Source organism: Entelurus aequoreus, linkage group LG09 (assembly GCF_033978785.1).
Source record: "Entelurus aequoreus isolate RoL-2023_Sb linkage group LG09, RoL_Eaeq_v1.1, whole genome shotgun sequence".
Classification (NCBI taxonomy): Eukaryota; Metazoa; Chordata; class Actinopteri; order Syngnathiformes; family Syngnathidae; genus Entelurus; species Entelurus aequoreus.
Window position 1 is genome coordinate 12,891,348 of NC_084739.1, and position 24,002 is coordinate 12,915,349.

At 32.7% G+C, this 24,002-nt stretch overlaps 1 protein-coding gene and 2 non-coding genes across 3 annotated transcripts in view; 1 reads left to right on the top strand and 2 right to left on the bottom strand.

The window, feature by feature from the left end:
• pdzd7a (PDZ domain containing 7a) overlaps nt 1-24,002 on the bottom strand; it is a 53,915-nt gene that overhangs the window by 5,036 nt on the left and 24,877 nt on the right. The window contains exons 8-14 of the mRNA XM_062057608.1: nt 22,265-22,405; nt 22,051-22,184; nt 16,275-16,366; nt 16,094-16,185; nt 15,935-16,003; nt 13,155-13,625; nt 11,007-11,107 (exon numbers count right to left, since the gene is read on the bottom strand). Of these exons, the coding sequence (XP_061913592.1) occupies nt 11,007-11,107; nt 13,155-13,625; nt 15,935-16,003; nt 16,094-16,185; nt 16,275-16,366; nt 22,051-22,184; nt 22,265-22,405 (1,100 nt within the window). The remainder of the gene's footprint in view (nt 1-11,006; nt 11,108-13,154; nt 13,626-15,934; nt 16,004-16,093; nt 16,186-16,274; nt 16,367-22,050; nt 22,185-22,264; nt 22,406-24,002) is intronic.
• trnat-cgu (transfer RNA threonine (anticodon CGU)) lies at nt 23,034-23,105 on the bottom strand. Its single transcript has one exon. It is a non-coding gene; the product is annotated as a tRNA-Thr (tRNA).
• On the top strand, nt 23,392-23,463 carry trnat-cgu (transfer RNA threonine (anticodon CGU)). The gene has a single exon. It is a non-coding gene; the product is annotated as a tRNA-Thr (tRNA).

Consider the following 24,002-nt stretch of genomic DNA (forward strand, 5'->3'; position numbering starts at 1 on the left):
GCATGTTTTTTCAACGTTGTATTTGTGTTGTAGAATATTGGTTGGAAAATGGCCCACATTCAATGGTCAAATCAACGTCAGAACCCAAGATTATCACTAAAAAGCATGTTTCAACGTTGTATTTGTGTTGTAGAATATTGTTTGGGAAATGACCAAAATTCAATGGTCAAATAAACGTCAGAACCCGACATTGAATAAACGTTGTCAAAAAGCATGTTTTTTCAACGTTGTATTTGTGTTGTAGAATATTGGTTGGAAAATGGCCCACATTCAATGGTCAAATCAACGTCAGAACCCAACATTATCGCTAAAAAGCATGTTTCAACGTTGTATTTGTGTTGTAGAATATTGTTTGGGAAATGACCAAAATTCAATGGTCAAATAAACGTCAGAGCCCGACATTGAATAAATGTTGTCAAAAAGCATGTTGTTTCAACGTTGTATTTGTGTTGTAGAATATTGGTTGGAAAATGACAAAAACTCAAATTCAATGGTCAAATCAGCGTCAGAACCCAACATTGAATAAACGTAGTCAAAAAGCATGTTGTTTCAACGTTGTATTTGTGTTGTAGAATATTGGTTGAGAAATGACCAAGTTTTAATGGTCAAATAAACGTCAGAGCCCGACATTGAATAAATGTTGTCAAAATAGCATGTTGTTTCAACGTTGTATTCGTGTTGTAGAATATTGGTTGGAAAATGACAAAAACTCAAATTAAATGGTCAAATCAGCGTCAGAACCCAACATTGAATAAACATAGTCAAAAAGCATGTTGTTTCAACGTTGTATTTGTGTTGTAGAATATTGGTTGGAAAATGACCAAATTTCAATAGTCAAATCAACATCAGAACCCAACATTGAATAAACGTTGTCAAAAAGCATGTTGTTTCAACGTTGTATTTGTGTGTTAGGATCTTGGTTGGAAAATGGCCCAAATTCAATGATCAAATCAACGTCAGAACCCAACATTGATTAAACATCGCTAAAAAGCATGTTTCAATGTTGTATTTGTGTTGTAGAATATTGGTTGGAAAATGGCCCAAATTCAATGGTCAAATCAACGTCAGAACCCAACATTGATTAAACATTGCTAAAAAGCATGTTGTTTCAACGTTGTATTTGTGTTGTAGAATATTGGTTTAGAAATGACCAAAATTCAATGGTCAAATCAACGTCAGAACCCAACATTATCGCTAAAAAGCATGTTTCAATGTTGTATTTGTGTTGTAGAATATTGGTTGGGAAATGACCACAATTCAATGGTCAAATAAACGCCAGAACCCAACATTGATTAAACATTGCTAAAAAGCATGTTGTTTCAACGTTGTATTTGTGTTGTAGAATATTGGTTGAGAAATGACCAAAATTCAATGGTCAAATCAACGTCAGAACCCAACATTATCGCTAAAAAGCATGTTTCAATGTTGTATTTGTGTTGTAGAATATTGGTCGGGAAATTACCAAGTTTTAATGGTCAAATAAACGTCAGAGCCCGACATTGAATAAATGTTGTCAAATAGCATGTTGTTTCAACGTTGTATTTGTGTTGTAGAATAATGGTTGGAAAATGACAAAAACTCAAATTAAATGGTCAAATCAGCGTCAGAACCCAACATTGAATAAACGTAGTCAAAAAGCATGTTGTTTCAACGTTGTATTTGTGTGTTAGGATCTTGGTTGGAAAATGGCCCAAATTCAATGATCAAATCAACGTCAGAACCCAACATTGATTAAACATTGCTAAAAAGCATGTTGTTTCAACGTTGTATTTGTGTTGTAGAATATTGGTTGAGAAATGACCAAAATTCAATGGTCAAATCAACGTCAGAACCCAACATTATCGCTAAAAAGCATGTTTCAATGTTGTATTTGTGTTGTAGAATATTGGTCGGGAAATTACCAAGTTTTAATGGTCAAATAAACGTCAGAGCCCGACATTGAATAAATGTTGTCAAAAAGCATGTTGTTTCAACGTTGTATTTGTGTTGTAGAATATTGGTTGGAAAATGACAAAAACTCAAATTAAATGGTCAAATCAGCGTCAGAACCCAACATTGAATAAACATAGTCAAAAGGCATGTTGTTTCAACGTTGTATTTGTGTTGTAGAATATTGGTTGGAAAATTGCCAAATTTCAATAGTCAAATCAACGTCAGAAGCCAACATTGAATAAATGTAAAAAAGCATGTTGTTTCAATGTTGTATTTGTGTTGTAGAATTTTGGTTGGGAAATGACCAAGTTTTAATGGTCAAATAAACGTCAGAGCCCGACATTGAATAAATGTTGTCAAAATAGCATGTTGTTTCAACGTTGTATTCGTGTTGTAGAATATTGGTTGGAAAATGACAAAAACTCAAATTTAATGGTCAAATCAACGTCAGAACCCGACATTGAATAAACGTAGTCAAAAAGCATGTTGTTTCAACGTTGTATTTGTGTTGTAGAATATTGGTTGGAAAATTGCCAAATTTCAATAGTCAAATCAACGTCAGAAGCCAACATTGAATAAATGTAAAAAAACATGTTGTTTCAACGTTGTATTCGTGTTGTAGAATATTGGTTGGAAAATGACAAAAACTCAAATTCAATGGTCAAATCAGCGTCAGAACCCAACATTGAATAAACGTAGTCAAAAAGCATGTTGTTTCAACGTTGTATTTGTGTTGTAGAATATAGGTTGGGAACTGACCAAAATTCAATGGTCAAATCAACGTCAGAACCTGACATTGATTAAATGTCAAAAAGCATGTTGTTTCAATGTTGCATTTGTGTTGTAGAATATTGGTTGGGAAATGACCAAAATTCAATGGTGAAATCAACGTCAGAACCCAACATTGATTAAACGTCGCTAAAAAGTATGTTGTTTCAACGTTGTATTTGTGTTGTAGAATATTGGTTGGGAAATTATCAAAATTCAATGATCGAATCAACGTCACAACCTGACATTGATTAAACGTTGTCAAAAAGTAAGTTGTTTCAACTTTATGTTTGTGTTGTAAAATATTGGATGGAAAATGACCAAGTTTCAATGGTCAAATCAATCAATCAATCAATCAATGTTTATTTATATAGCCCTAAATCACAAGTGTCTCAACCTGACATTGAATAAACGTTGTCAAAAAGCATGTTGTTTCAACGTTGTATTTGTGTTGTAGAATATTAGTTGGGAAATGACAAATATTCAATGGTCAAATCAACGTCAGAGCCCGACATTGAATAAACGTTGTCAAAAAGCATGTTGTTTCAACGTTGCATTTGTGTTACAGAATATTTGTTGGGAAATGATCAAAATTAAATGATCAAATCAACGTCACAACCTGACATTGAATAAAAGTAATCAAAAAGCATGTTGTTTCAATGTTGTATTTGTGTTGTAGAATATTGGTTGGGAAATGACCAAAATTCAATGGTGAAATCAACGTCACAACCCAACATTGATTAATCATAGCTAAAAAGCAAGTTTCAATGTTGTATTTGTGTTGTAGAATATTGGTTGAGAAATGACCAAGTTTTAATGGTCAAATCAACGTTAGAACCCAACATTGAATAAATGTCAATAAGTATGTTGTTACAAAGTTGTATTTGTGTTGTATAATATAGGTTGAGAAATGACCAAGTTTTGTAAAGGTCAAATCAACGTTAGAACCCAACATTGAATAAACGTTGTCAAAAAGCATGTTGTTTCAACGTTGTATTTGTGTTGTAGGATCTTGGTTGGGAAATTACCACAATTCAATGGTCAAATCAATGCCAGAACCCGACATCGAATAAACGTTGTCAAAAAGCATGTTTTTTCAACGTTGTATTTGTGTTGTAGAATATTGGTTGGAAAATGGCCCACATTCAATGGTCAAATCAACGTCAGAACCCAAGATTATCACTAAAAAGCATGTTTCAACGTTGTATTTGTGTTGTAGAATATTGTTTGGGAAATGACCAAAATTCAATGGTCAAATAAACGTCAGAACCCGACATTGAATAAACGTTGTCAAAAAGCATGTTTTTTCAACGTTGTATTTGTGTTGTAGAATATTGGTTGGAAAATGGCCCACATTCAATGGTCAAATCAACGTCAGAACCCAAGATTATCACTAAAAAGCATGTTTCAACGTTGTATTTGTGTTGTAGAATATTGGTTGGAAAATGACAAAAACTCAAATTCAATGGTCAAATCAGCGTCAGAACCCAACATTGAATAAACGTAGTCAAAAAGCATGTTGTTTCAACGTTGTATTTGTGTTGTAGAATTTTGGTTGGGAAATGACCAAGTTTTAATGGTCAAATAAACGTCAGAGCCCGACATTGAATAAATGTTGTCAAAATAGCATGTTGTTTCAACGTTGTATTCGTGTTGTAGAATATTGGTTGGAAAATGACAAAAACTCAAATTAAATGGTCAAATCAGCGTCAGAACCCAACATTGAATAAACATAGTCAAAAAGCATGTTGTTTCAACGTTGTATTTGTGTTGTAGAATATTGGTTGGAAAATGACCAAATTTCAATAGTCAAATCAACATCAGAACCCAACATTGAATAAACGTTGTCAAAAAGCATGTTGTTTCAACGTTGTATTTGTGTGTTAGGATCTTGGTTGGAAAATGGCCCAAATTCAATGATCAAATCAACGTCAGAACCCAACATTGATTAAACATCGCTAAAAAGCATGTTTCAATGTTGTATTTGTGTTGTAGAATATTGGTTGGGAAATGACCACAATTCAATGGTCAAATAAACGCCAGAACCCAACATTGATTAAACATTGCTAAAAAGCATGTTGTTTCAACGTTGTATTTGTGTTGTAGAATATTGGTTGAGAAATGACCAAAATTCAATGGTCAAATCAACGTCAGAACCCAACATTATCGCTAAAAAGCATGTTTCAATGTTGTATTTGTGTTGTAGAATATTGGTCGGGAAATTACCAAGTTTTAATGGTCAAATAAACGTCAGAGCCCGACATTGAATAAATGTTGTCAAATAGCATGTTGTTTCAACGTTGTATTTGTGTTGTAGAATAATGGTTGGAAAATGACAAAAACTCAAATTAAATGGTCAAATCAGCGTCAGAACCCAACATTGAATAAACGTAGTCAAAAAGCATGTTGTTTCAACGTTGTATTTGTGTGTTAGGATCTTGGTTGGAAAATGGCCCAAATTCAATGATCAAATCAACGTCAGAACCCAACATTGATTAAACATTGCTAAAAAGCATGTTGTTTCAACGTTGTATTTGTGTTGTAGAATATTGGTTGAGAAATGACCAAAATTCAATGGTCAAATCAACGTCAGAACCCAACATTATCGCTAAAAAGCATGTTTCAATGTTGTATTTGTGTTGTAGAATATTGGTCGGGAAATTACCAAGTTTTAATGGTCAAATAAACGTCAGAGCCCGACATTGAATAAATGTTGTCAAAAAGCATGTTGTTTCAACGTTGTATTTGTGTTGTAGAATATTGGTTGGAAAATGACAAAAACTCAAATTAAATGGTCAAATCAGCGTCAGAACCCAACATTGAATAAACATAGTCAAAAGGCATGTTGTTTCAACGTTGTATTTGTGTTGTAGAATATTGGTTGGAAAATTGCCAAATTTCAATAGTCAAATCAACGTCAGAAGCCAACATTGAATAAATGTAAAAAAGCATGTTGTTTCAATGTTGTATTTGTGTTGTAGAATTTTGGTTGGGAAATGACCAAGTTTTAATGGTCAAATAAACGTCAGAGCCCGACATTGAATAAATGTTGTCAAAATAGCATGTTGTTTCAACGTTGTATTCGTGTTGTAGAATATTGGTTGGAAAATGACAAAAACTCAAATTTAATGGTCAAATCAACGTCAGAACCCGACATTGAATAAACGTAGTCAAAAAGCATGTTGTTTCAACGTTGTATTTGTGTTGTAGAATATTGGTTGGAAAATTGCCAAATTTCAATAGTCAAATCAACGTCAGAAGCCAACATTGAATAAATGTAAAAAAACATGTTGTTTCAACGTTGTATTCGTGTTGTAGAATATTGGTTGGAAAATGACAAAAACTCAAATTCAATGGTCAAATCAGCGTCAGAACCCAACATTGAATAAACGTAGTCAAAAAGCATGTTGTTTCAACGTTGTATTTGTGTTGTAGAATATAGGTTGGGAACTGACCAAAATTCAATGGTCAAATCAACGTCAGAACCTGACATTGATTAAATGTCAAAAAGCATGTTGTTTCAATGTTGCATTTGTGTTGTAGAATATTGGTTGGGAAATGACCAAAATTCAATGGTGAAATCAACGTCAGAACCCAACATTGATTAAACGTCGCTAAAAAGTATGTTGTTTCAACGTTGTATTTGTGTTGTAGAATATTGGTTGGGAAATTATCAAAATTCAATGATCGAATCAACGTCACAACCTGACATTGATTAAACGTTGTCAAAAAGTAAGTTGTTTCAACTTTATGTTTGTGTTGTAAAATATTGGATGGAAAATGACCAAGTTTCAATGGTCAAATCAATCAATCAATCAATCAATGTTTATTTATATAGCCCTAAATCACAAGTGTCTCAACCTGACATTGAATAAACGTTGTCAAAAAGCATGTTGTTTCAACGTTGTATTTGTGTTGTAGAATATTAGTTGGGAAATGACAAATATTCAATGGTCAAATCAACGTCAGAGCCCGACATTGAATAAACGTTGTCAAAAAGCATGTTGTTTCAACGTTGCATTTGTGTTACAGAATATTTGTTGGGAAATGATCAAAATTAAATGATCAAATCAACGTCACAACCTGACATTGAATAAAAGTAATCAAAAAGCATGTTGTTTCAATGTTGTATTTGTGTTGTAGAATATTGGTTGGGAAATGACCAAAATTCAATGGTGAAATCAACGTCACAACCCAACATTGATTAATCATAGCTAAAAAGCAAGTTTCAATGTTGTATTTGTGTTGTAGAATATTGGTTGAGAAATGACCAAGTTTTAATGGTCAAATCAACGTTAGAACCCAACATTGAATAAATGTCAATAAGTATGTTGTTACAAAGTTGTATTTGTGTTGTATAATATAGGTTGAGAAATGACCAAGTTTTGTAAAGGTCAAATCAACGTTAGAACCCAACATTGAATAAACGTTGTCAAAAAGCATGTTGTTTCAACGTTGTATTTGTGTTGTAGGATCTTGGTTGGGAAATTACCACAATTCAATGGTCAAATCAATGCCAGAACCCGACATCGAATAAACGTTGTCAAAAAGCATGTTTTTTCAACGTTGTATTTGTGTTGTAGAATATTGGTTGGAAAATGGCCCACATTCAATGGTCAAATCAACGTCAGAACCCAAGATTATCACTAAAAAGCATGTTTCAACGTTGTATTTGTGTTGTAGAATATTGTTTGGGAAATGACCAAAATTCAATGGTCAAATAAACGTCAGAACCCGACATTGAATAAACGTTGTCAAAAAGCATGTTTTTTCAACGTTGTATTTGTGTTGTAGAATATTGGTTGGAAAATGGCCCACATTCAATGGTCAAATCAACGTCAGAACCCAAGATTATCACTAAAAAGCATGTTTCAACGTTGTATTTGTGTTGTAGAATATTGGTTGGAAAATGACAAAAACTCAAATTCAATGGTCAAATCAGCGTCAGAACCCAACATTGAATAAACGTAGTCAAAAAGCATGTTGTTTCAACGTTGTATTTGTGTTGTAGAATTTTGGTTGGGAAATGACCAAGTTTTAATGGTCAAATAAACGTCAGAGCCCGACATTGAATAAATGTTGTCAAAATAGCATGTTGTTTCAACGTTGTATTCGTGTTGTAGAATATTGGTTGGAAAATGACAAAAACTCAAATTAAATGGTCAAATCAGCGTCAGAACCCAACATTGAATAAACATAGTCAAAAAGCATGTTGTTTCAACGTTGTATTTGTGTTGTAGAATATTGGTTGGAAAATGACCAAATTTCAATAGTCAAATCAACATCAGAACCCAACATTGAATAAACGTTGTCAAAAAGCATGTTGTTTCAACGTTGTATTTGTGTGTTAGGATCTTGGTTGGAAAATGGCCCAAATTCAATGATCAAATCAACGTCAGAACCCAACATTGATTAAACATCGCTAAAAAGCATGTTTCAATGTTGTATTTGTGTTGTAGAATATTGGTTGGGAAATGACCACAATTCAATGGTCAAATAAACGCCAGAACCCAACATTGATTAAACATTGCTAAAAAGCATGTTGTTTCAACGTTGTATTTGTGTTGTAGAATATTGGTTGAGAAATGACCAAAATTCAATGGTCAAATCAACGTCAGAACCCAACATTATCGCTAAAAAGCATGTTTCAATGTTGTATTTGTGTTGTAGAATATTGGTCGGGAAATTACCAAGTTTTAATGGTCAAATAAACGTCAGAGCCCGACATTGAATAAATGTTGTCAAATAGCATGTTGTTTCAACGTTGTATTTGTGTTGTAGAATAATGGTTGGAAAATGACAAAAACTCAAATTAAATGGTCAAATCAGCGTCAGAACCCAACATTGAATAAACGTAGTCAAAAAGCATGTTGTTTCAACGTTGTATTTGTGTGTTAGGATCTTGGTTGGAAAATGGCCCAAATTCAATGATCAAATCAACGTCAGAACCCAACATTGATTAAACATTGCTAAAAAGCATGTTGTTTCAACGTTGTATTTGTGTTGTAGAATATTGGTTGAGAAATGACCAAAATTCAATGGTCAAATCAACGTCAGAACCCAACATTATCGCTAAAAAGCATGTTTCAATGTTGTATTTGTGTTGTAGAATATTGGTCGGGAAATTACCAAGTTTTAATGGTCAAATAAACGTCAGAGCCCGACATTGAATAAATGTTGTCAAAAAGCATGTTGTTTCAACGTTGTATTTGTGTTGTAGAATATTGGTTGGAAAATGACAAAAACTCAAATTAAATGGTCAAATCAGCGTCAGAACCCAACATTGAATAAACATAGTCAAAAGGCATGTTGTTTCAACGTTGTATTTGTGTTGTAGAATATTGGTTGGAAAATTGCCAAATTTCAATAGTCAAATCAACGTCAGAAGCCAACATTGAATAAATGTAAAAAAGCATGTTGTTTCAATGTTGTATTTGTGTTGTAGAATTTTGGTTGGGAAATGACCAAGTTTTAATGGTCAAATAAACGTCAGAGCCCGACATTGAATAAATGTTGTCAAAATAGCATGTTGTTTCAACGTTGTATTCGTGTTGTAGAATATTGGTTGGAAAATGACAAAAACTCAAATTTAATGGTCAAATCAACGTCAGAACCCGACATTGAATAAACGTAGTCAAAAAGCATGTTGTTTCAACGTTGTATTTGTGTTGTAGAATATTGGTTGGAAAATTGCCAAATTTCAATAGTCAAATCAACGTCAGAAGCCAACATTGAATAAATGTAAAAAAACATGTTGTTTCAACGTTGTATTCGTGTTGTAGAATATTGGTTGGAAAATGACAAAAACTCAAATTCAATGGTCAAATCAGCGTCAGAACCCAACATTGAATAAACGTAGTCAAAAAGCATGTTGTTTCAACGTTGTATTTGTGTTGTAGAATATTGGTTGGAAAATGACCAAATTTCAATAGTCAAATCAACGTCAGAACCCAACATTGAATAAACGTTGTCAAAAAGCATGTTGTTTCAACGTTGTATTTGTGTGTTAGGATCTTGGTTGGAAAATGGCCCAAATTCAATGATCAAATCAACGTCAGAACCCAACATTGATTAAACATCGCTAAAAAGCATGTTTCAATGTTGTATTTGTGTTGTAGAATATTGGTTGGAAAATGGCCCAAATTCAATGGTCAAATCAACGTCAGAACCCAACATTGATTAAACATTGCTAAAAAGCATGTTGTTTCAACGTTGTATTTGTGTTGTAGAATATTGGTTTAGAAATGACCAAAATTCAATGGTCAAATCAACGTCAGAACCCAACATTATCGCTAAAAAGCATGTTTCAATGTTGTATTTGTGTTGTAGAATATTGGTCGGGAAATGACCAAGTTTTAATGGTCAAATAAACGTCAGAGCCCGACATTGAATAAATGTTGTCAAAATAGCATGTTGTTTCAACGTTGTATTTGTGTTGTAGAATAATGGTTGGAAAATGACAAAAACTCAAATTCAATGGTCAAATCAGCGTCAGAACCCAACATTGAATAAACGTAGTCAAAAGGCATGTTGTTTCAATATTGTATTTGTGTTGTAGAATATAGGTTGGAAAATGACCAACATTTAAATGGTCAAATCAACGTCAGAACCCAACATTGATTAAACATTGCTAAAAAGCATGTTGTTTCAATGTTGTATTTGTGTTGTAGAATATAGGTTGGAAAATGACCAACATTTAAATGGTCAAATCAACGTCAGAACCCAACATTGATTAAACATTGCTAAAAAGCATGTTGTTTCAACGTTGTATTTGTGTTGTAGAATATTGGTTGGAAAATGACCAACATTTAAATGGTCAAATCAACGTCAGAACCCAACATTGATTAAACATTGCTAAAAAGCATGTTGTTTCAATGTTGTATTTGTGTTGTAGAATATTGGTTGGGAAATGACCAAATTTCAATAGACAAATCAACATCACAACCCAACATTGATTAAACGTCGTCAAAAAGCATGTTGTTTCAACGTTAGGTTTAAGTTGCCCAACGTCAAGACCTAATTCAACAAGTTCTCAACGTTGTTTTAATGTCTTGTGCCTGCTGGGTTAGCTATAATGTCTGTCAATTTCACACTAAATAATAATATTAAATTATTTTTAAAAATAAAAATATGTAAAATAAATTAAATTAATAACAAATAATACACTTTTTTAATCCGTTTTTTTTTTTTGGCAGCCCTATCTCTTTAATCGCCACATAAATGTCAGCTTCACATGTTAAAGACACAAACACGCAACAAAATAAAGGAGAATCATTTTGATGATGCAAGTTGTAGTTTGTGCTGACCTTCAAAGCGAGGTTGATGGAGGCAGCTCCTCCAGGGAAGATCTTTTCGATCTTAATCACAGGCTGCACTCTGGACTCCATCCCTCCAGAGACACTAATGCCTGCAAACAAATACACACGTCCACCAGCAACAAGAGGATAAAACAACATACTGTACTCTACTGTACGATTAATTTACAGTACATTTGGCGAGACCATGAACAGTGAGCAGGACACTGCATTAGGTACACCTGCACGTGCATTTACTGATGGTCATTAAGGTGCTGGAACAAGAACTGTACCTTAGTGTTGATATATGTATTCTCTAATAATTGTATATTTTCTCATATTACTCCAACTTAATATTGTATTAGCATTGCTACAGCTTTACAGATGCCATGTCTGCAGTGCAGCTGGTGTTCCGCTCATAAAGCAATTTCATCTAATTAAAGGTACTAACATGAGAAAGATTCCAATCAAATTTTAATTTATTTAATTTTTTTCATCCCCCCAAAAATAAATATATGTTTAGTTGCTTTTGTATTCTCCATAATAATACTAATTATTGTATAGTCTAATATTTTGGTTGGATCATTAAAACTATTTCTTTTACAGAATTATTTATTTTACTTCATTGCTCAGTGAAAATCCTGTATCTCCAATTCTTGGATTTGTTTGTTTATTAATAGTTCTTATTTTTATATTATTTCAACAGTAATTTCATAGAATTTTCAATGCAGTGAAATATATATCCAACAACAAAGAAGATATTTTGTTGTTGTTGCTTTTATACTAATATTAATAATAGTCTAATATCTAGGTTTTTTAATGAAAATATTGATTAATTTTACTGGAATTGATTTTTCTTTTACATTTAATTTTTACTGGTTACTAAAAAAAAATATTTTAATTATTTATAAAATATAAACTTTTGTATACTTTTATTGCTAAAACATATTTGTAAAATATCCAGATGATTTAATTGGATTTACAATGCAATAAAAATGAGAATTTTATTTTGTTATTAATTCTGCAGTAGCTAGTTGTTTTTTATTATATTACTTTTACTGAAATATTCCATATACTTATATATTATATATTATGTATTTATTCCACTTACCGTATTTAATTTTATTTTATTAAGAATATTTTTGTGTGATAATATTTTGCATGTTATTTGGATAATTGCATTTAATTCATTAACGCGTATTTCCATTTAGTTTTTAGCTCTTATATTATTGTAAATAATGAGATATTATATTTGTTATTCATTACAATATCATTGCCTTTTATTTGAATAATTAGGATTAGAATTAAATTTATTGCCATTACACATGAAATGTGGTTTAAAATTAAATCCAGAAATGCATTAATTTGTATACAATATTTTTATATATTATTATATATATATGAAAATGTGAACTCAATTATAGTACATAAATAGTTACAATTACATAAAACCAATTGACATTATTATGATTAAAATATCATTAATAAACAACAAAATGCAATTTTGTGGGAACGCTGAAAACCGTACTGAAATACCAACAGTTAGCATGCTAGCCAGATAGCGCCATGAAACAAAAAACTGTGTCTCAACAGTCAAATACCAAAATATCTGACTCAAAACTAGGGGAAAAAAAGCTAACATGTTAACGTTAGTATGCTAAACATGCGTCAAGAAACTAAATATACTGTATGTCTGCAAAAATAGCCAAAAGGCTAGCATGCTAACGTTAGCATGCTAACAATGCTAACAAATATCAGACTCTGCGGTTTATACCAGCTAAAATAGCAATTGTCTGACATTAGGAAGGATCCTTTTAAATTTGGAACGTTTTGAATTAGTTGAGAAATGTTTGGACAAGAAAAAATGTTTGAGAAAATGTGGAATTCCGAGAAATGTGGAATTTCTTCTGAAAATAAAAAAAATTGTTTCTTGAATGAGCCAAACAACAAAGGTTTGAATTGGATAAAAAAATGCGGCAAAAATAGGGCAGATTAAACATTTAAATACTACATTTATATTAAATGTTATACTTTTTTTGTAATATAACGGCTGTTCAGATCTACAGTAATTGGATTGTGATGGTGTACCTAATGTTGCGTCCAAATCAAGCGACTTAGCGTTTGAAACACTTTCAAATGAGGTCAAATGACCACGCTTACCCAGAGACTGTTTGGCTTTGGAGATGGTCAGTGTGGAAATGTCGTACTCTCCAGTATTTCCGCTATTAGAATGTCCGTTAACTGAGACCCTGGGGGGTCCGTCAAAAACCTCCTTCAGGGGCGTCCTGGTGGTCCGGGGTGAGGGAACACCGTGTGTCCTTAAAGTGTCAGGACTCACGTCCCTCCCCCTCCTCACAGGTGACCGTCCTCGCTCGGGGCCTCCAACAGCGTTGTGGTGGCCCCCTCGCTGGGAGCCGTGAGGGGCTTCTGTGAGGGCGGGCGACGGGCTGACAGAGCGGGGGCGGGCATCGGAGGACGAGGAGAAACTGTCCACGGGTACGTCCAGCAGTGCGGGGAACAACTGAGATGGGGTCATGTGACCTCGCTCGGACAGACTCAGAGCCTCCATGTTTTCCATCAAGTGATGATCCTGCGTCAGCACGGGCTGGAGGAGGAATCCACCCCTGTAGTCTGGAAACATTGAAATATTCATATATATATATATATATATATATATATATATATATATATATATATATATATATATATATATATATATATATATATATATATATATATATATATATATATATATATATATATACATACACACCATACAACATACAAACCTGCAAAAGTTAAAAGTAAAAAAAATAATATATATATGTATATAGTATATACATATGTGTAGACATAAATGAAGAATTTAGTTGGACAAATAAAAAGAAGATATGACAATATGCAGTAAAAGTCAATCAAAATAATTATTTGATTCATGAATCATTACTGATTTGCCCCCATGCCCAAAAAGCAAATAATTCAAAAAGATAGGGGTACTTTTTAAAAAAAAAAAAAAATTATTCAACAGTTGCTAATAGTTTAATATGAAATAAAAATAAGTAAATTAATATAATACATTGAACATTCTCATAAGAAAAAACTAACGACATATATATATATATATATATATATATATATATATATATATATATATATATATATATATATATATTTATTTATTGTATTAATATATTTGTTGTTGTTGTTGTTGTTGTTGTTATTTTTTCTTTAAATTCCCCGTTGAAAATATTTTGTCTAATCAAAGTAACGTTGACCGTATTTGTTTTTTGTTTTTGTATATAGTATCATTCTTTTTTTAAGGTTATGTTATTTTTATGTTTACTTTTTTTATTGTGTTAATTGTTTTTTTATTTGTATGTAATTATTATTATATATATATATATATATATTTATTTATTTTTTTATTTTTTATTTTTTTTAAGTAGTTTGATGTGTAACAAAATATTTTGTTTTAAAATGTTCAAAAATTACAGATGCATGCTTTTAAATGTTATGATTATTTTTATGTTTACTATTTTATCTTGTTGTTAATTGTTTTTTTAATTGTATGTAATTGTATTATTATTTTTCAAAATGTTTTAAGTAGTTAGATTTTTTTTTAAGTAGTTTGATGTGTAACAAAATATATATTTTTCAATTTTCTCTAAGGAGAAACAAAAATTACAGATGCATGCTTTTAAATGTTATGATTAGTTTTATGTTTACTATTTTATCATGTTGTTAATTGTTTTTTAATTGTACGTAATTGTATTATTATTTTTCAAAATGTTTTAAGTAGTTTGATTTTTTTTTTAAGTAGTTTGATGTGTAACAAAATTTATATTTTTTCAATTTTCTCTACGGAGAAACAAAAATTACAGATGCATGCTTTTAAATGTTATGATTATTTTTATGTTTACTATTTTATCATGTTAATTGTTTTTTAATTGTACGTAATTGTATTATTATTTTTCAAAATGTTTTAAGTAGTTTGATTTTTTTTTTTTAAGTAGTTTGATGTGTAACAAAATTTATATTTTTTCAATTTTCTCTACGGAGAAACAAAAATTACAGATGCATGCTTTTAAATGTTATGATTATTTTTATGTTTACTATTTTATCATGTTAATTGTTTTTTAAATGTACGTAATTGTATTATTTTTCAAAATGTTTTAAATAGTTTGATAAAAAAATATTTTAAGTAGTTTGATGTGTAACAAAATATATTTTTTAAAATGTTTCTTTAAGGAGAAAGAAAAATTACAAATGCATGCTTTTAAATGCTATGATTATTTTTATGTTTACTATTTTATCATGTTGTTAATTGTTTTAAGTAGTTTGATAAAAAAAAAAAAAAGTTCCTCTAAGAAACAAAAATGACAGATACATGCTTTTAAATACTATGCTATTTTTACGTTTACTAATTTATTATTTTGTCAATTGTGTGTTTTACTTGTATGTAATCATACTAATATTTAAAAATAATAATGTAAGTAGTTTGATGACAGTATGAATCAATGTAATGTGCATTGCTGATATTGTCAGTCATTATCATCTTAGCAGAAGCAGCACTTGAAAAAAACCTCATTGCAGGTGTACCTAATGTTGTGTCTACTGGGTGCATTTCCAAAGTGGCTCACATATTTAAAAGAGCATAAAAAAAGAGATAAAATCGTCCCTGTTGCTATTTGATTACAAGATTACACTTTTCAGAACATGTTCCTCTCAGCTTGCAACTGCTGTCATTTTGTTTCCCCACCTTGACCTTTGACCTGCGAAAGTGAGAAGGGGGAGGGAACTATCGATATCTCCCTCCTGTGTTTGTGTGACGCAGCTCCGGACGCCGTTAAAGAGTGACAGTAACACAAGCCAACACGTCGCCATGGAAACCCGAGTCGTATCTGTGCGTGTTGATGAGGTCATGAGGTGACGTCACACACCTGGGACGGGGGTGATGAGGTGGCGTCGAGGGGTCCCGCTGCGAGGGGAGCGAAGAGCTGGAGAAAGCCCTTTTAAAAAAATAAAAAACAAAATATCAGGTGATTTAAATGTTGTCACCAGTGAGGGAAGACTGAATTCTCTAATTGTGCCTTTCTCACCACTTCGACTCTTCAGAGCGGTGAAGGCCTGCAGCTCAAAGGGCATCACCATGTTGTCAAAAGTACACAAGTCACTTGCAGGAATCAACATCCTGTCCACCACACAATCACACAGACACACTTTTTGACTGACAGTGTGGAAGAAAGCATGAGGGAGTTCAGTAGAGTGGCTCACACTCACCTGATCTCCCTGAGAAGCAGCGCCTTCTCTGGCCGGTCCAAGATGGCCACAAGGGGGCGCACTAAGTCCTCCAGCACCTTGTCAGACAAATACTGAAAGTACAAATATTTGATTCACCTTTAGGTCGACAAGTTGACAGCCTTGTACGTGTTTTACAGCAGTGGTCCCCAACCACCGCGCCGATTGGTACCGGGCCGCACAAGAAATTTAAATTAATTTTTTTTTTTTTTTTTTTTTATGAAATCAACATAAAAAACACAATATATACATTATATATCAATATAGATCAATACAGTCTGCAGGGATACAGTCCGTAAGCACACATGATTGTATTTATTTATGTAAAAAAAAAAAAAAAAAAAAAAAAAAAAAAAATATTAAATACACACCCCCCCACCACCCCCCCACCGGTCCGTGGGACAAATTTTCAAGCGTTGACCGGTCCGCAGCTACAAAAAGGTTGGGGACCACTGTTTTACAGGATCTACTGCAGGGGTCACCAACCTTTTTGAAACCAAGAGCTACTTCTTGGGTATTGATTAATGCGAAGGGCTACCAGTTCGATACACACTTAAATAAATTGCCAGAAATAGCCAATTTGCTCAATTTACCTTTAACTCTATGTTATTATTAATAATTAATGATATTTACACTTAATTGAATGGTTTAAAAGAGGAGAAAACACACACAAAAAATGACAATTACATTTTGAAACATAGGTTATCTTCAATTTCGACTCTTTGAAATTCAAAATTCAACCGAAAAAAAAAGAAAAGAAAAAAAGAGAAAAACTAGCTTATTCGAATCTTTTTGAAAAATATTTCACAAATATTCTTCGTCGAAAAAACAGAAACTAAAATGAAGAATTAAATTAAAATGTATTTATTATTCTTTACAATAAAAAATAAATTTACTTGAACATTGATTTAAATTGTCAGGAAAGAAGAGGAAGGAATTTAAAAGGTAAAAAGGTATATGTGTTTAAAAATCCTAAAATCATTTTTAAGGTTGTATTTTTTTCTCTAAAATTGTCTTTCTGAAAGTTATAAGAAGCAAAGTAAAAAAATTAATGAATTTATTTAAACAAGTGAAGACCAAGACTTTAAAATATTTTCTTGGATTTTCAAATTCTATTTGAGTTTTGTCTCTCTTATAATTAAAAATGTCGAGCAAAGCGAGACCAGCTTGCTAGTAAATAAATAAAATTTAAAAAATAGAGGCAGCTCACTGGTAAGTGCTGCTATTTGAGCTATTTTTAGAACAGGCCAGCGGGCTACTCATCTGGTCCTTACGGGCTACCTAGTGCCCGCGGGCACCGCGTTGGTGACCCCTGATCTACTGCAACAATACTAGTCAAAGATCCTCTATAGAACACTGCTGTTTTCTAAAGGATCTATCTATACTGAAAAAAACAATAGTCAAAGATCTTCTCTGTGACAGGAGCGCTGTGTTGTTTTAAAGGATGTATTGCAAAAATGCTTGTCAAAGATTTTCTTTCAAAGATCCTACATATGAGAGAACGGTGCTGTTTTAAAGAATTCACTAAACATTTTTTTTGTCAAAGATCTTCTAAATGACAGGAGTGCTTTGCTGTTTTGAATGTGTTCTGCAAAAAATTATAGTCGAAGATTCTCTATATGACAGAACAGCTTTGCTATTTTTAAAGGATTTACCGGGGGGAAAAATAGTAGTCAAAGATTTTCTATATGACAGGAGTGCTTTGCTGTTTTAAAGGATATAATGCAAAAATTATAGTTGAAGATCACGTATATGACAGGAGTGCTTTGCTGTTTTAAAGGATATAATGCAAAAATTATAGTTGAAGATCACGTATATGACAGGAGTGCTTTGCTGTTTTAAAGGATCCATACTGCAAAAATTCTAGTCAAAGATCATCTATATGACAGGAGTGCTTTGCAGTTTTAAAGGATATACTGCCAACATTCTAGTCGAAGATCATCTCCATGAAAGGAATGCTTTGCTGTTTTTAGGGACCTACTGCAAAAAAAAAAAAAAAAATACAGTCAAATATCTTGTATATGACAGAACGACTTTGTTGCTTTAAAGGATTTACTGGGGGAAAAAATACTGGTCAAAGATCATATATATTACAGGAGTGTTTTGCTGTTTTAAAGGATATACTGCAAAATTCTAGTCGAAGATCATGTATATGACAGGAGCGCTTTGCTGTTTTAAAGGATCCATACTGCAAAAATTCTAGTCAAAGATCATCTATATCACAGGACTGCTTTGCTGTTTTAAAGGATATACTGCAAAAATTCTAGTCGAAGATCATCTATATTACAGGAGTGCTTTGCTGTTTTAAAGGATATACTGCCAACATTCTAGTCGAAGATCATCTATATGACAGGAGTGCTTTGCTGTTTTAAAGGATCCATACTGCCAACATTCTAGTCGAAGATCATCTCTATGAAAGGAATGCTTTGCTGTTTTTAGGGACCTACTGCAAAAAAAACAAAAAAATACAGTCAAAGATCCTGTATATGACAGAACGACTTTGTTGCTTTAAAGGATTTACTGGAAGAAAAAAAATGCTGGTCAAAGATCAAATATATTACAGGAGTGTTTTGCTGTTTTAAAGGATATACTGCAAAATTCTAGTCGAAGATCATGTATATGACAGGAGTGCTTTGCTGTTTTAAAGGATCCATACTGCAAAAATTCTAGTCAAAGATCATCTATATGACAGGAGTGCTTTGCTGTTTTAAAGGATATACTGCAAAAATTCTAGTCGAAGATCATCTATATGACAGGAGTGCTTTGCTGTTTTAAAGGATATACTGCCAACATTCTAGTCGAAGATCATCTATATGAAAGGAATGCTTTGCTATTTTTAGGGACCTACTGCAAAAAAAACAAAAAAATACAGTCAAAGATCCTGTATATGACAGAACGACTTTGTTGCTTTAAAGGATTTACTGGAAGAAAAAAAATACTGGTCAAAGATCAAATATATTACAGGAGTGTTTTGCTGTTTTAAAGGATATACTGCAAAATTCTAGTCGAAGATCATGTATATGACAGGAGTGCTTTGCTGTTTTTAGGGACCTACTGCAAAACATCCAGTCAAAGATCATCTATATGTCAGAACAGCTTTGCTGTATTAAAGGATATACTGCAAACATTCTAGTCGAAGATCATTTATACGACAGGAGTGCTTTGCTGTTTTAGAGGATCCATACTGCAAATATTGCAGTCGAAGATCTTGGCAGTTTATCCTTTCAAAGGAATGATTTGCTGTTTTCAGGGACCTACTGCAAAAAAAAAAAAACAGTCAAAGATCCTCGATACGACAAAATGACTTTGCTGCTTTAAAGGATTTACTGGGGGAATAAATGCTAGTCAAATATTTTCTATACGACAGGAGTGCTTTGCTGTTTTTAAAGGATATAATGCAAAAATTCTAGTCGAAGATCATGTATATGACAAGAGTGCTTTGCTGTTTTAAAGGTTCCATACTGCAAAAATTCTAGTCAAAGATCATCTATATCACAGGACTGCTTTGCTGTTTTAAAGGATATACTGCAAAAATTCCAGTCGAAGATCATCTATATGACAGGAGTGCATTGCAGTTTTAAAGGATATACTGCCAACATTCTAGTCGAAGATCATCTATATAACAGGAGTGCTTTGCTGTTTTAAAGGATCCATACTGCAAAAATTGTAGTCGAAGATCATCTATATGAAAGGAATGCTTTGCTGTTTTTAGGGACATTGTGCAAAAAAAAAAAACAGTCAAAGATCCTCTATATGACAGAATGACTTTGCTGCTTTAAAGGATTTACTGGGGGGAAAAAATACTGGTCAAAGATCATATATATTACAGGAGTGCTTTGCTGTTTTAAAGGATATACTGCCAAAATTCTAATCGAAGATCATGTATGTGACAGGAGTGCTTTGCTGTTTTAAAGGATCCATACTGCCAACATTCTAGTCGAAGATCATCTATATGACAGGAGTGCTTTGCTGTTTTAAAGGGTATACTGCCAAAATTCTAGTTGAAGATCATCTATATGACAAGAGTGCTTTGCTGTTTTAAAGGATCCATACTGCCAACATTCTAGTCGAAGATCATCTCTATGAAAGGAATGCTTTGCTGTTTTTAGGGACCTACTGCAAAAAAAATTAAAAATACAGTCAAAGATCCTGTATATGACAGAACGACTTTGCTGCTTTAAAGGATTTACTGGGGGAAAAAAATACTGGTCAAAGATCATATATATTACAGGAGTGTTTTGCTGTTTTAAAGGATATACTGCAAAATTCTAGTCGAAGATCATGTATATGACAGGAGTGCTTTGCTGTTTTTAGGGACATACTGCAAAACATCCAGTCAAAGATCATCTATATGTCAGAACAGCTTTGCTGTTTTAAAGGATATACTGCAAACATTCTAGTCGAAGATCATTTATACGACAGGAGTGCTTTGCTGTTTTAGAGGATCCATACTGCAAATATTGTAGTCGAAGATCATCTCTATGAAAGGAATGCTTTGCTGTTTTCAGGGACCTACTGCAAAAAAAAAAAACAGTCAAAGATCCTCGATACGACAAAATGACTTTGCTGCTTTAAAGGATTTACTGGGGGGAAAAATGCTAGTCAAAGATTTTCTATATGACAGGAGTGTTTTGCTGTTTTTAAAGGATATAATGCAAAAATTCTAGTCGAAGATCATGTATATGACAAGAGTGCTTTGCTGTTTTAAAGGTTCCATACTGCAAAAATTCTAGTCAAAGATCATCTATATCACAGGACTGCTTTGCTGTTTTAAAGGATATACTGCAAAAATTCCAGTCGAAGATCATCTATATGACAGGAGTGCATTGCAGTTTTAAAGGATATACTGCCAACATTCTAGTCGAAGATCATGTATATGACAGGAGTGCTTTGCTGTTTTAAAGGATATAATGCCAACATTCTAGTCGAAGATCATCTATATGACAGGAGTGCATTGCAGTTTTAAAGGATATACTGCCAACATTCTAGTCGAAGATCATCTATATGACAGGAGTGCATTGCAGTTTTAAAGGATATACTGCCAACATTCTAGTCGAAGATCATTTATATAACATGAGAGCTTTGCTGTTTTATAGGATCCATACTGCAAAAATTGTAGTCGAAGATCATCTGTATGAAAGGAATGCTTTGCTGTTTTTAGGGACCTACTGCAAAAAAAAAAACAGTCAAAGATCCTCTATATAACAGAACGACTTTGCTGCTATAAAGGATTTACTGCAAAAAATCCAGTCAAAGATCATCTATATGACGGAACAGATTTGCTGTTTTAAAGGATTTACTGGTAAAAAAAAAAAAAAAGTACTAGTGAAATATATATTCTATATGACAGGAGTGCTTTGCTGTTTTTAGGGACCGACTGCAAAAAAAAAAAAAATCCAATCAAAGATCCTCTATATCACACAATAGCATTTGTCTATTTAGAATCTTAAAGCTGCTTTGAGGCGTCTACTTATTTAATGTGGTTTTAGGTAGTGATGTGTCAAAGGATGTTGAAGCATCATGAAGAAAAAAGAAAACAAAGGTAAATGTCCTTTGGTTCGTTGACCTTTCATGAGTTGCATGTTTCATTTTCCTTTCTGCAGAGATATTCATTTAAAAAAAAAAAAGCATATATGCTAATGACTATTTATGCTAATTGCAGGCCAGATGGCGCTATGATGAAATGAGAGAGACAGTATCAAGGCAGAGTCGATACGGCGAGTGAGTGTGCCACACGCTCACTAGTCTCAGCACTGACCCGCTGGCAGTGCCTCATGACTGCCGCCACCTCGTCCTGGCTGAGGGTCTTCCTGGACACGTCCTCCACGTGCTGCAGGGTCTCCGGGGCAGGTGATGGGTGGTCTCCGCTGACGTCAGCACTTTTTCTTTTGTCTGATCCATAAAAGGTGGAATGTATCAGCATGAGAATAAAAAAAAAAGGTTTTTAAAGCGAGTTTCGAAAAGGAGCTCGCCTCTTGATCTGCTCCTTTCCTTGCGATCTCTCCTGAAAAATAGACTGACGAAGGTTTTGGAGCGCTGCAGGTTGGACTTTCCTTCCGGGCTGCTTTTCTCTTTTTGCAGTATTTTCTTCTTCTTCTTCTTCTGCTGGTCCTCTGAGCAAACAAAGCACAAAGAAGCTTCATTGATCACCACAAAAATGTAGGATTATCGCTACGATTAATATGCGGGTGTACCTAATGTTGTGGCCTGTGCGTGTGCAAGAAAAGACAAGTTGCAAAGAACACTTGATGCCTGCAAAAGTGCAATCATTCTGCAGCTGTGTGGTAACAGCTCTCGACCAATCAGGTGCGGGCTCTCTCGCCAACTGCCGGATTCATCAATGAAGGCCGAGACTGAGATGAAGATTTGTGCGTCGTGTGTGAGGTCAAAGGTCACTATAGGTCAGTGATGAGTCCAGTTGAAGTCTGGAACCTTCTCACCGTGGAGAAAGTGTTCATTTCCCTAATGATGACATCATAGAATTGGCCCCTTCCTACCTCAAACAAGGTTTTTGCTCATACATTCAAATGAACATTGGGCCTTCACCTTGGTTGTTTTTCTTAAAATATTTGATTAAAAAGCTCTCCTTTTTTCAATAATTTTTGTTATTATTCATTTTATTTCTAATTAAACACTTCCATAAATAATCCGTTTATGTGTGTGATCATTCTGAATGCTATTTATTTATAAATGCTGCATGAGGTGAATAAAGACATAGAATAACATTTGATGTATTACTAAAGGCACAGATGGGGTTCGAAACCATGATCTTTGGTTTACGAGACCAACGCCTTACCACTTGGCCACTGCGCTGACAGAAGTTGAGTGCACAATGTCAAATATTGGTAAATTGCGCAACTATGAACAATGAAAATCATATTTGTTTGATTTTTTTATTATTATTATTTTGGACTATTTGTTTGATATTAAAACAATTATAAAATAATGTCAAACATAAAGGGACAAGCGGTAAAGAATGCATGGATGGATATTAAACTAATAGTCCAAAATAATTATATTTAAAAAATCTAAAAAATATGATTTTCAGTGTTCTTAGTTGAATTTACCAATATTTGACATTGTGCACTGAAGTCTTGTAGGCGCAGCGGCCAAGTGGTAAGGCGTTGGTCTCGTAATCCAAAGATCATGGGTTCAAACCCCGTCTGCGCCTTTAAATGTACATACATAAAATGTTTATTTAGAAATGTATAATAACAAATATAAATGAAAAAATGAGAGCTTTTTAATAGAATATTAAAAAAGTTTAAATTAGAAATAGTTGTTCAAATGTTTTAAATATATATATATATATATATATATATTTAAAACATATATATATATATATGTATATATATATATATATATATATATATATATATATATATATATATATATATATATATATATATATATATATATATATATATATATATATATATATATATATATATATATATATATATAACATATATATGTATGAATATACATTTATATATATTTAAAACATATATATATAATTTTTTTTTTAAACAATTGCACAACTATTTCAAATTGAAACATTATTAAACTATATTTAAAAACAATTATAAAGTAATGTCAAAAATAAACGGACAAGCGGTAGAAAATGGATGGGTGGATATTAAACTAATAGTCCAAAATAATTATATTTAAAAAATCTAAAAAATATGATTGTTATGCTGATGACACTCA